Source organism: Leptonychotes weddellii, chromosome 4 (assembly GCF_054177405.1).
Source record: "Leptonychotes weddellii isolate Sample4059 chromosome 4, ASM5417740v2, whole genome shotgun sequence".
Classification (NCBI taxonomy): Eukaryota; Metazoa; Chordata; class Mammalia; order Carnivora; family Phocidae; genus Leptonychotes; species Leptonychotes weddellii.
The window spans coordinates 111,578,709-111,592,123 of NC_138372.1; the positions used below are offsets into that span (position 1 = coordinate 111,578,709).

The 13,415-nt window shown below is 40.4% G+C and overlaps 1 protein-coding gene across 1 annotated transcript; it reads right to left on the minus strand.

Annotated features, from left to right (window-relative positions):
- Positions 1-206: 206 nt before the first annotated feature.
- CRH (corticotropin releasing hormone) lies at positions 207-2,500 on the minus strand. The gene is made up of 2 exons (XM_006748026.3): positions 2,047-2,500; positions 207-1,298 (listed from the first exon to the last, which is right to left on the minus strand). Exon 2 carries the CDS (start codon positions 1,282-1,284, stop codon positions 694-696), a length of 591 nt encoding a protein of 196 aa, XP_006748089.1. The 5' UTR covers positions 1,285-1,298; positions 2,047-2,500; the 3' UTR covers positions 207-693.
- Between the last annotated feature and the right edge of the window lie 10,915 nt (positions 2,501-13,415).

A 13,415-nucleotide genomic window follows, 5' to 3' on the forward strand; every position in this document is an offset into this window, starting at 1 on the left:
CCTCACCTCAGAGGAGTAATCTGAGGTACAGAGAGGCAATTGCAGTATCTGTGTAAGCCACTGGTGTATGTATGTATTTTTAGTAGGAAATTAATGAAAGGAGTTTTGTTTTCTCTTGTGCTGAAGTCAGGGTGAAGGAAGCCAGGAGTTGAGAGTTTTACTCCTATGAACATTGAAAAGGAAAAATAAAGTCCTGATTACCTTTGCAGCTTTTATTAAAAATATAAATATCCAACATTCTTTTACACAACCAAATGGACCAAGGATTGGGAAAGATGTTTTATTACTGAAACGTTTACAAGGAAAGGTTGATTCAAAGAGCTTACAGATTTTGTTTCACCCACCCAAGAGAATGACATTCTCTTTGGCTCAGACCACAACAAAATAAATTGGGTGACTTCTGTCTGCTTCAAAACATTTCCTTCTGGGTCTATACTTTCTAAACACCATTAAAAACACCTGGAAATGAAAACTAAAAGTAGACAATACAAATAACATTTTGTTGCTGTTACTGCACGTGAATACACTTTGTGCATGCTAATTAAGTATAGGCTCCCTTGCTGTATATCGTCTAGGCTTCACGCTATAAAAAATAAACAAATGGTATCAGAGCAACGCTATGGTACGGAATAGTGTAATTTTTTTAAATTTTTTTGTGCTAAATGCTGCATCTTTTTGGCCAAACGCACCGTTTTATTTCCCAATAATCTCCATCAGTTTCCTGTTGCTGTGAGCTTGCTGCGCTAACTGTTCGGCCCTGGCCATTTCCAAGACTTCTCGGAGGAGGTGGAAGGTGAGATCCAGCGAGATGGGAGGTTCCTCGGATCGCCTCTCCCTCTCCGGTGTCTCTTGGCGGCTGCCAAGGGCATTCTCTGCTCCGCGCTCGGCGGGACCTGCGGGGCTGTCGAGCGGGCGCCGGGGCAGCGGCAGCTGCTGCAGCAACGCGCGGAAAAAGTTGGCGGCCGCCTCGTCCGGCGAAAGGCGGCTGCCGCTGCCGCCAGCGACAGGTGAAGAGGCGGGCAAGAGGGGCGCAGCGGGGCTCTTGTTGAGGTTACCCAGGCGGAGGAAATATTCCTCCCCCATGCGGAGCAGGACGGGCCGAGCCTGCGGCTGTTGCGGCTGCTGGGGCTGCGGCGGCAGCTGAAAGAAATCCAGGGGCTGGGGCTGCTGAGGGACCTGCCGGGCGCCCGGGATGGGCCCCCGGCTGACGAGTGCCCTGCATGGCGGGCAGGGCAGGAGAGCTACCAGCAGGACGCCCGCGGACAAGAGCAGCGGCAGCCGCATGTTAGGGGCGCTCGCTGAGGCAGAGAGGTGGGCGGAGAGCGGAATGAGAGAAGGGAAGAGAGAGAAAGAAAGAGTTGGTCAGAGTTTAGCTTAAATGGGAGGTGCGCTCGGGGTCCTCCTACATGACACCCACAGACGTGCCTCAGGGGTTCGGGCAGGCACTGTCCGCGGTGCTGAAGCTCTCGAACTAGGACTTCTAGAGTTGGAGGGATGGGGGTTGGGGGCAGGAAAGGGGACTACTACAGAGCTCAGCACCAAGCTCAGCCCCTCGTCTTGCTGGAGTGACCCTTCTTCTTCCGAGACCCTCGAAGGATCTCTGAGTCCCCTTTCTAACGATCCCCAAAACTGATTCCCCGAGCTCTAAAGATCTACACATTTTAGATCTCCCCTGCCCCCACCCCGCCCTTTCCGGATGTTTCCGCGTCGTCCTCCAAATTGAGAACTGCTGCCTCGTCCTCCTCTTTCTCCATCCCAGCCCTTGCGTCCTTCTCTCAGGGGTCGGGATCGATAGCGGGGACTGGTCTACAATGCCAGCGAGGAGTAACTGGCAGTTGCAAGAATGATTAGCAGCCGTCTAAGTTTGCTTTTGACACATGCCGGCTACTACCGGAATCTTGAGGCACAGTCAGCACACACACAGGCACGCACACACACTCACACTCACACACATGCCCTCACAGGGACACCCGGCTCCGCCGCGCACACCGTGGCAGCTCAGGCAATTCAAAGTTGGAGGCGCGGTTCCGTCTAGGCACTCCCTACCTTCTGAGGTGCTTCTGCAGGTGAGTGGGGCGCTGCCGCCTCTCTGCAGAGGAACGTCTCCGGGCTTTTTCAGGGGTTTTCTTCCCTCTCCTTTCTGTCCTCACTCTCTTTTTCTTCACCTCTTATCTTTCTCTTCAGTCTCTCAACGGACTTGGGCTCTGAGTTTCTCCACACCAGAGCCTGGAGTGGGATTTTATAGCGTCGACCCTCTTCAGAAACCACGCAGCATTTGCCTAATAAGCTGACGCTCTCTTGACAGCTCGATTGCGTGCTGCCTCTGCTCCTGCATAAATCATAGGGCCCTGCCAGAGAATGAGGGGCAGAGTTTTGCTATCTCAACACTGAATCTCACATCCAATTATATCAACAGATATTTATCGCCTCCTTGGTGACGTCAACGAGCCCGAAAATGGAAGGGCTTCTTATGACTTGTCCATTGACAAGAATTCTTGAATGAGATTTCCCAAGTGTGAAAACATACTGACCTCTTACTATGAAAGGTCAAATTTGGGGTCAGAAAGAGACATCGCATGAGAGGGGATGGAAAAAGGAAATGCGAGGGACAGGAGGTCTATCAATGCACAGTCTTATGGGGAAAGCAGCAACCAGTTATAAGGGTTGAATCTGGATCCTCCTCTTTCCCCTCCCTCCTAACTTCTCTGACCAGTTGTCTCTGGCAACACCTCAGTATCTGAAAATATCCCTTTGCTAGAGACAAAGTGTCCAGTCAGCTTTCTGCCTGGTTAAGAATGATGAACAAGGAGATGGGATTGTAGGGATATCTAGCTTTTAAGCCTCTACCTGCTTTTTCTTCCCAAGAGCAAATAAAGGAATTACGAGTCTGCAGAAGCAAGACAAATATGTCTCTTGAAATGAGGCTAAAGTTTTTAAAAATGATTGGCAGGAGCAGCTTCTATGATGAAGTGGCCCAAACTAGGGTCAGTTGGGGATGCAGCAAGATTTTAAATTCCCCCAGAACTTCACTGCTCCTCCTTTGTCTCTCTTGTCAGAATCCAAATTAGAGAGAGAAAAGTTAAATAAGAGGTGCATGAGTTATACAATCTTCATTTGGTCTACTTGATGCAAACCCAATGAGAGAAGCATCCATTCTACCTTCCTATTCTATGTTGGGAAAGGCTTAAACTGCCTGATAACAGGGCTCAATTCATCAGTTACATATTTTCATTGATGAACATTGAGCCCATAAAAAGGTAATCTCATTCATTTTATTTCTAAATACTATCAACATCCATCATAGTATCCACATCAGGGACACCCAGATTGTTGTTTTTTTGTTTTTGTCTTTGTTTTTTGTCATCTCTTTTTCCAAATTTAAATGCATGGAAACCTGATAAATACAAAAATGCTCTCTGCACTACCACAGAATGCAATGCTAAGCTTATAAAACCATACTCAAATTTCAAATTAAATTGACACTATCATGTAAGTAGGAGGCAGTTACCTCTAATTTTGTAGTTCAGAATGCAATTCCAAACTCTGGTGTCTGTTATTTAAATCAGCTTCTAGATAACCATGAGTTCTTTATCAGAAATCTCCTGTTGCTCATTTCTGGTTAGCTTTGCTGCTTCCTTTGTAGCTACATGACAAATGATGCAATACATATTTCAACTTCCATTTTGGGTCTATACTAATCCACAACTGCTCTTAGAAACAGAAGGAAGGTAGAAAGAGAAATGCTGGCAGTTTCCAGAGAATTCAGCCCATAGTTGGATCATTGTGCTATGGAATGTACTTTTAGATGAAATGTACATATGAGAACAAAGAAATGTCTTCTGGGAAAGATGTAGGTTGTTAATAGAAAATCAGAATTATATAGAAAATGGTTGAGCTTCTATAGGAAAGCAGTGTTTTATGTTTATAGGGGGCATACAGAACCTTGGTTTTTGTTATTGTGAGCTTTTTTCCCCTTTGGATCTTAACTTTTTTGCTTACTTTCCTTTATGACCCCTTCACTGTCCCCAATGGCAGAATCAACTTAGAGGTCAATCTGGAGGTGGAAGTAGATTTGGAAGAAGTTCAGGTAAATGGATACAGAAGAAGAACTAGGAAAGGGATAAGACCATGAGTTTAGCTGGGAAGGCCTGAGAGGTTCCTCCAGAGAAGACACATGTTTTGGACTCTGACTACCCCATACCCCTTCAGATCTCTCTCCTTTGGTCCATATGAAGGATGTTGTTGTAGTATAGCTCCCTCATCACTGTTGAATTCTTGCTGTGAGATTTTCCTGGAGTAGGTAGTTGGTGGGGGACAGAGTGGCTCTGAATAGGGGTGAGCACAAAAGGCCTGGATCCCAGAGGAGGAGGAACTGGGCAGAGCAGCCCTTACTTGTGATTTATCCAAAAGTAAGATCTCATCAAATCACTGGATATTTACATTAGAAATGACTTGAAGAGATCATTTGGTTTAAATGAGAACCAGAGAGATTAAGTGACTTACCTAGGTAATGGTAAAGTCAGAATTAGAATCCAATTCTTTTGACTAGCAGCCTGTACTATTTCTGTAATATAACAATACCCTTTGAACCTCTCCCCTTTTCTAGCAGAGACACACAAACAAATAGAAATGAGAAGATGAAGTTAGATAAGCGACACATTCACACACCAATCCTAGACTTTCCTTATATTAATAAATCTCTTAAGACATGAGAACACAGAGATTTTCTGTGCATGCTGATGCCCCAGCACCTGATCTTAAATCTCTGGGTGCACACACTGCAATTTACCTTTCAGCTGAATCTTGTAGTTATAACATGAGGTTTTTAAATGTATTGCCAACTTATGATGCATTAATTTGATCTTCTACCTTAGTTCATATTGGAGAAAAAAGATCTTTGGATAAAATACAGAGTTATGTGGTTCTCAAAATAATGATATAAATGTGTGATTGGAGAAATAATATGATGCAGAGGACTTATATGTGCAGTAAACTAAATTTCCAAGTCCATAAAAATCACCACTGATAGATTTGATCCTACACGTAGTAATTGGGGAACCAACTTAAATGCTTTTAGAACCTAAAAACACAACCCAAGGAACATGGGCATAAAAACAGGGATTATTTTACATTTTAAACCACACTTTTTCAATAAAAACATACTATAAGATATAGTTAAATTTTAAAAGACATGGCACAGTAGCCCAATAAATAAAGAAGTATCAGAAATAATAGGTAACTGCTGGGCTTATCCCTGTCATCTGCATCTCCTTGCACTTTCAAGGAGTATCCCAACATGTGCTTCTATTAACAAAATTCATGGCAAACACAGTCTCCAAGTTTGCTAACTGAAACATTTGTTGAAAGGAATCTACCATCTCCAATGACAGTCATTAAAAATGCCTAGGGTAGAGAGATGTTTTGGTAACTGTTTGTGCTTCAGATAGATTAGTAACTGCCTTCAGCTTCCATAGGTAGGACTAGGGAAAGGAAATCAAACAACACAAATACCTAACTGCTTCACCAGTAACAATAGCTTTTATTATCAAAGCCACTCATCCTCCTTGTAGAAACTTGGAAAAACCAGAAAAGTATAAAGAAAAATATAAAATTCCTCAGATTCCAAAATTGAAAGATAATCTCAGTTAATATTTTGTGTCCCTTGAGAATTTTTCCTGAGCACATACATTTATGTAATTGAAATAACAATATGCTTTTATTTTGAATCTCTGCTTTAAAAAAAAAAAACAAGAATAAAACAAATCTCTCTTATTTAAAACTTAAAAGTCGTTGGTTGAAGGAATCTTTTCCAGATTCCGAGATTAAGTTTAGGACCTGTGCTCAATGCTCTCCTAACATCACGAATGTCCTCCATCATGGAGTTCACATTTTTAAATAGTTACTGGTACAATATGTATCTTCCTCTCTGGACTGTAAGCTGTGTGGCAGAGATTGAGTGTCTTTATACACTTCCATATTCAATACTCACAGCCCTTAGCATAGTGTCAAAACATAGTAAATAACCAATACACTTTCTACATGGATGAACTACATGAAGTATAGAAAGCGACCCATAAGCCTATAATCAAGAAATAACTAGATGAACATTTTATAACTAAAATGTTATAGTCTGCTTTTTTTTTGTTTAAAATATCTCAAACATTTTCCTATATCTAAAGTGACATCCATTTTTTGACTGCAAGGAGATGTACTGCAATTTCTATACATTCATTATATATCACCATACTAATGACCTGCTTTTTAATTTTTCTTCTACATCTTGACTTTGTACCTTTAAGTAATACATCTACAGAATCATTTCCTTATCTTTCAAATATAAATAAGATCTCTTAACTTCCAGATGGCAAATGAGAATATTAGTATCGCTTCAGCTTTTCAAACAGCTTCCTGCACCTTGATCTCCCAGGCTCTCTCCTCTGTACTTTTACTTCTAGATTGTCAGTGTTAATCTTTTCATAATCATAGTTAAATCTTCTGTGTTTTGACATAGGTTGATCTAAAACTTAAAAAGCAATATAGTTTTTAATCATTGACTATGTAAAAGTTGTTTGCTGCGTAACGAAGTCATAGACTCTGATTATATTTCCTTTCTTGTTTTTGTTTTACCAAGTTATCTTTTTTATATTCAACAGTCTGATTTTTCCTAGAATTATTGTCTTAATTTTGTTCCTGTTTTTTTTTTTTTTCAGATTTTCTATCATGACAAGTAATCTATCAAGCCTCCCCCTCTTTTTTAGGACCCCTCTCCTTGAGCACTATAACGTGCTGCTTTTAGACTGGTTACTTTCTAAATATGATGCACAGAATTGAATTCTCAATTGAATTCATGATCTAGAATCACATGATTTATTTCCTCCTGATTTCTGAATGTATTTTGCTGGACCACATCCGCAGTTAACTTTCTAAGAAAGGATGTATAGTAAGTAGATTTTCTGAATTCTTGCATTTCTGAAAATGATTTTATTTTACCCATATAACTGTTTTAAATGATACTTTAGCAAGGTACACAATTCCAGGTTGAACACAATCTTCCTCTAGAGCTTTGAAAGTATTGTTCCCTGTGTTTTATCATCCAGTGCTGCTGATGAGAAATCCAATGTCATTCTGATTCTCATTTCTTTATAGGACCCTTTTTCCTCTCTCTCATTCTCACTTGAAGATTTTAGTATTTTCTCTTTGTTGTTGATGTTCTGAAATTTCAAAATGATATTGGGTCTTTTTTTCATCTATCCATTTGAATTTGGGGATTCTTGCTCTTCAAGTATATGAAAATTTCTTGCATTATTTTTATGATAATCTCAGTTTTCTATTCCTTCTTTCTGAGACTTTTATTGTAAGATGTTCCTTCCCTGTTGGCCCTCTATGTTTATTATATTCTCTCCTTTTAGGGCTCTTTCTTTTGTATTCTACTTTCTGGGAGGGCTCCTAAATATCCTCCAGCTCTTCAATTAGTTTTATTTTACAGCCATATATTCAATTTCCAAGCTTTTTATTCTTTCTCCATCCTTTCTTCATAGCTCTTATTTTTGCTTTATACTGTAATCTTTTCTCAAATTTCTTTAGGAATATTAACTAGGAAACATTAACCTTCTTTCTCTGACTTATCTATTCCATCCATGGTCATTTAAAAAAATTATTTATCTTGGTTTCTCTATTTTATGTTGGAGACTTCCCTTAAATCTCTTAAGGTAACCTATGTATAAATGGTGGGAGTCTCATATTTAAGAATTAGGTGACACAAAGCTGGCTGGGAACTATCTGTGAAGGACAAGGACCTTGTTACTAAGCAGCCTTCCCTTTAGGGTGATCAGACGGTGAAACAGTCACTATTATAGTAATACCCATCAATGTCAAATTACAGAGAACTTCTCTGTGACACTATTCAATTTCAGTTGAGTAAAATATATGTATTAGTTTGTTAAAGCTGCCAACACAAAGTGCCATAGACTGGGTGGTTTAAACAGAAATTTATTTTCTCATATCTCTATAGGTTAAAAGTCCAAGATTAAGGTTTCAGCAGGGTTGATTTCTTCTAAGGCCTATTTCCTTGTCTTGCAGATGGCAATCTTCTCCCTGTGCCTTCACATGGTCTTTCCTCTGTGAATATGTCTTAATTTCATCCTCTTATACGGACACCAGTCATACTGTATTAAGGCCCATCCATACAACCTCATTTTACTTTAATTACCTCTTTAGAGACCCTATCTCCAAATATAGTCACATTCTGAGGTACTGGGGGTAAGAACTTCAACATATGAATGTTGGGGGGAGGCAATTCAGCCAATAGCAACATACTTTACAAATGTTTATTTCTTTGCTTTTTGCCTAACAGGTAGATATTTGAATGTTCAATGTTCTCCACAAAGGATGAGAAAGGTTGGTAGAGGGGTTAACTCTTCCATGTATAGACTTTCAAGTATCCCTTTGAATACTTGATCCCTTTTCTCCTTCCTGCCTTTGGTGAAACTTGGAGTTTCTAAGTCCTGAGCCCCTCCTGGGTTCTCCAGGTGGGATCCTTCCTTAGCTGCCTGCTCCTTTGTGTGCCAATGGCTTCCTTACCTCTTACCTCAGATCTTCTCTGTTTTCCTTCCTCAGCTACCCCTTTGCAGACCCTTTATAGCTGCATCCTCTGCCTTGTTTCCTCAGATACCACTTCATCTTTTGTTAAAACTTCTTATCTGCTTATGGTCCTCATCCTATTATCCTTATCATTTTGGGTTTATACTATCATTTTAATGTGATTTCAGAGGGAGGGGAGGTAAACACTCATGTATTTTGGAAAGACTTCTCTGAATAGAGAAGTAGAGAGTATATTGTTAGAGAGGAGATTGGAGGAGCAAGGAGGCAGATAAACAACTTATGGTCTTTACCATGGTCATTACCACTGGGCCACTGTAGCATGAACATCACATACTAATGATGCCAGGAGCTGTATAAGACAATGGCAGGGTCTTCTATGATTGCTCCAGGAGCCTAGGACACTACCTGTGGGCAGCCACACTCCTGTTCAGGGATTTGTAGGGGCAGAGCTTCCTTTCAGTTCCCCATCAGTCAATAATTCTCTCAGTATCCAGAAATCATTGGGTGCCTCATCTCCTTTCTTCAGAAAATGGCAAGGATTTTGTTATTTGTCCCTTCATTTTTTCCAAAAGTTAGGAAGTAACTAACTCTGGGGAGATGACTCAGAGCAACAGAAAAGGGGCACGTTTCTGCTTCTCTAACAAGCCCTTGCCTTGATAGACATGACTGACCTTTCTATTTACATCATAATACATTGAATTTTCTGTTTTAGGCTCCAGATAATGGATGGAGGGCAGTGAGAAGATGTGTGTGAACTTTCTGTCATGAAGGGCAATTTGCAAGAACTAATCATCTTACAATAGTTGGTCATAAGAAAGAAATCCATCAACCAAGCATCCTGCATAGGTATTTATATTCATGAACATTTCTTGACTCTAAAGAAAGATTTCTCAAAGAGCTCTCCTAGGAATGTTACTGGTGTTACAAAGGGGAAAAATGGAGGAGGAGGGGGGATGTAAAGAAAGGTTTTTTACTGTAGAAATTTCTAGTACTTTAAAATATTTTTCCTGCACTGTAAATATTCAAGTCTTCAGCATTTCCCAGACTTATCTGACCACAAAGCAAGTATACTGTTGGACTAGTTGGGAGATATAATAAGTCAAGGCATTTTACGCAGAGTCCAGCTACACTTTCTTTGGGATCTATATTAAAGTACATGACTAGAGCTACTGAGTCATTTTCTACCACTCCTCAGAGAAACTTTAAAGATGACACTTTTTACCCTTGAAGATAGGGTTTCAAGGTATGGGGAGATGTCTATTTCCAGTGCTTCTCAGGATTATCTGCCCTGGGAAGGGTCACCTGGCAAAGAGCTGTAGAGCCCTCCCTCACCACCCATAAATGGTCAGGTCTGTTTGCATACCTCCTAGTAAGGAGAAGGAGTTGGTCTCTACGGTAGTTTAACCCAGTCAAAATCTATGGGCCCATCTTGCAAAGGAGGACCACCTTTGGGTATGAAAAGGCAGAAGTGTCCTAGACAAAACTGATTGCCATGGGTGATATTGGGTTTTTCACTAAAAAAATTCAGTCACTCAAGAGGCAGGAGGCAGTGAGGGCTGTAAGGGTGGACAGAGACTATGAGCAGTCAACATTTAGGAGCTGTGGATTTCAAAGATGTTCCTGGTTGTGGGTGTAGGCCTTTTTTGAACCTTGCTGCAAGCTCTTTTCATCTCCAAGGCTTCTGTCATCCACCTGTAGGAAATGTGATGTTAGCTTTCATTATGAGATCTACAGTTCTTTTCTCATGTGTGTGTGCTTGTTTGTTTTCTAGTTCTTTGTGAGATTACTTCCCCCTCTGTAGTCTGTAACTCCTGGTACACTGCTTATACATGGTGTTTACTGGTGGTTAATTGACTATGTTCTACTTAAGAGAAGGACTACCTTAATTCAAGGTGGTCTCACAATTGTGAGTCAACAAACCCTTGAAAGGATGGTTATATGAAACCTATATGTGGGAAAGAAACGATAGGTCTCATTTGCCATAGTCACTGTTCTTTTTCGCATGAATTTTAGAAGTGATCTGAGCAACAGTGTTCCTGGGATAATGAAAAAGATTTTAATGGCCTCAAGCAGCAGTGAAGTTTAATGCTCCTATTCATATAAAGTTAAATATAGATACATACGTGAGCCTCACCTCATTTTCCAACTTGTTTTCCTTGTAGTTTAATTCTCAATAGCTATAAAGTTCTAATTTGTGCTAATGTACTCTTCACAGCAACAACAATAATTGCAATAAAGGGGTTTTTCAGGGCGCCTGGGTGGCTCAGATGGTTGGGCGTCTGCCTTCGGCTCAGGTCATGATCTCAGGGTCCTGGGATCAAGTACCGCATCGGGCTTCCTGCTCCTTGGGAGCCTGCTTCTCCCTCTGCCTCTCTCTCTCTGTCTCTGTCTCTGTCTCTCATGAATAAATTAATAAAATCTTTAAAAAAAAAAAAAGGGGGTTTTCAAATTTATATGGAGAAATACAATTATATAATCTGATAGATTTCTTCTGTAAAAAGAGTTACTCAGCTTTTTGAGGCAGAACCATATCCGATTCCTGTTTATAATGGAATTTGTTCTAATATCTTTACTTGAAGATTTCACTAAGAACAAAACTCTTCAAAGCATCCTTACAAATAGAATAAAGAATGTTACCTGGCTCCCTGTTCCTGTGGGGCCCACTAGACTTCTGATTGGCAGTTGTCCAATTACTTCAATACAGTTTTGACTCTATTATTTCCTAGGGGGGTGGCCTTAGACAAGTTATTTAAATTTTCCAAACTTATTTCCTTATTTGTCAAGCCAATATAAAATGTTGCTTTCTTTATTTGTCCCCCATAGGGTTATGGGATTAAATGAGAGAGTAAATTCAGGGCCTAGACTATAAGAAGCAATCAATAAATATTAGGTATTATATTTTTGAGCTAATGATGTGGTTGTTGTTACTGCTGAAGGCAGTGACCCTATTTAATCTCAGCTCCTCAGAGCCTAGCATTAGCTCAATATTTATTAGTTGTAATGTTCATTAATGAAATAAAATAAATATAATCAATAAGATTTTCTAATACTGGAGGTTTTTCAGTCACCCAGACGATTTAAGAGAAAAAAAATTAATTAATAGATTTAATTTTTTTAAGAGCAGTTTTAGTTTTACAGAAAAATTGAGCAGAAAGTACAAGGAATTCCCATATACTCTTTCTCCCTCCACCTTAGTTTTCCCCTATTATTGTCATTATTGTTAGTATCTTGCACTTGTATGCTACATTTATTACAACTGATGAACCAATGTTGATACACTATTACTAATAAGGTCCATAGTTACCTTAGGGTTCACTCTTTGTGTTGTATATTCTGTGAATTTTGACAAATGCATCATGTCATGTGTCCACTATGACAATATCACACAGAATCATTTCACAGCCCTGAACATCCCCCTATTCGTGTCTTCCTCCCTCCCTCCAACCCCTGATCTTCATACTGTCCTTATTAGTTTTGCCTTTTTCAGAATGACATACAGTTGGAATCATACAGTATGTAGCCTTTTCAAACTGACTTCTTTCACTTAGCAATATATATTTCAGGTTCCGCCTTGTCTTCTCAAACAAAGACACATTTTTACTTAGGAATAGCATTATTTTGAGTTGAGAAATATCTGTTTGGCTGGTGTCACTCTACTTGGTAGATGTCTGCTCACTTTAGGATTATTTCTGTGTTGAAACTTCTATTCTTAGCCTGGTCATTTATCCATTTAACTAAAAGTAGGTGTACTCAAAGGAGAATTTTACATTATAAGGAGGGGTTAAAAATAACAATTAACATTCCTAACAAAAAATAAAATACAAGAATATATACATCTTTTTTCTATTCCAAGATCAGTAAGTCCCTCACTTCCTAATGGGAATGCCTTTGGGACATGCCAGGCAGGGCTCTGGGCACTTTCCATGCATCATCTCAGCTAATCCTCCCAAAACTCCAGGAGGTGGGTTTTGTTACCCCTCGCACAGATGGGGACACTCTCAATTCCTGCCCCACAGGCTGCTATAGACTTGTCAGATTCTCTGAATTTGACCTGGATGGCCACTCACATCAAGTTGGCTGCGAGTTCATTTATTTTCTCCATACGCTAAATGTCCTTGGATGACCTTACTATTGTTCATTCTTAGTCTCTGCTCTAAAGCCAGGCAACAGAAAATAATCATTCATCATAATTTTTTAAAATCCCCCTTACTCATCCGTTTCCCTGAATCAACCTCCAGATAGATCCCCCCCGCTCCTTTATTCAGTCAGAGGGAGAAGGTGGGGACAGCACAGGTACAGCTGCCTTCGCAACTTCCCAGGAGGCCAGCCCTAGACTACCAGGCCTCTTCCAAGTTTCGTTTCTTTGGTAATTTCATGTTCATCCCATTCCATCAAATATTCTGAAATACAGTTTTTTGTGCAGCCCTTCAGCTTCCTCTTACCTTCTTACTGTTTACACCTCTCAAGCACTTATAAACAGTATGTCTCTCCACTGTTCTAAATTTAGAAAATGCATAAATATATCTATTTGGCTCCTTCAGTGGCTTTTCTAGGTGCTTGAACTTTTCATAGGGCTTTTTGTGAGGGAAGATGGGAAAGAGTAGGCTTTTCACTCTGCCTCCTGAAGCTGGGTCATTTGGATTTCTGTAAAAGAGCTGTCATGTTCCTCCTGCTCCTATTTCTATGTCTAATCACGGGGCAGCTCCTGACTTGGAGCATGGTGCTACCGAGACCTCCATTCCCATATACACAGGTGGCCTCCCTGGCACAGGGCCAGGATGGTAAGACTGGTCAGGATAGGGTTGGGAGCACCA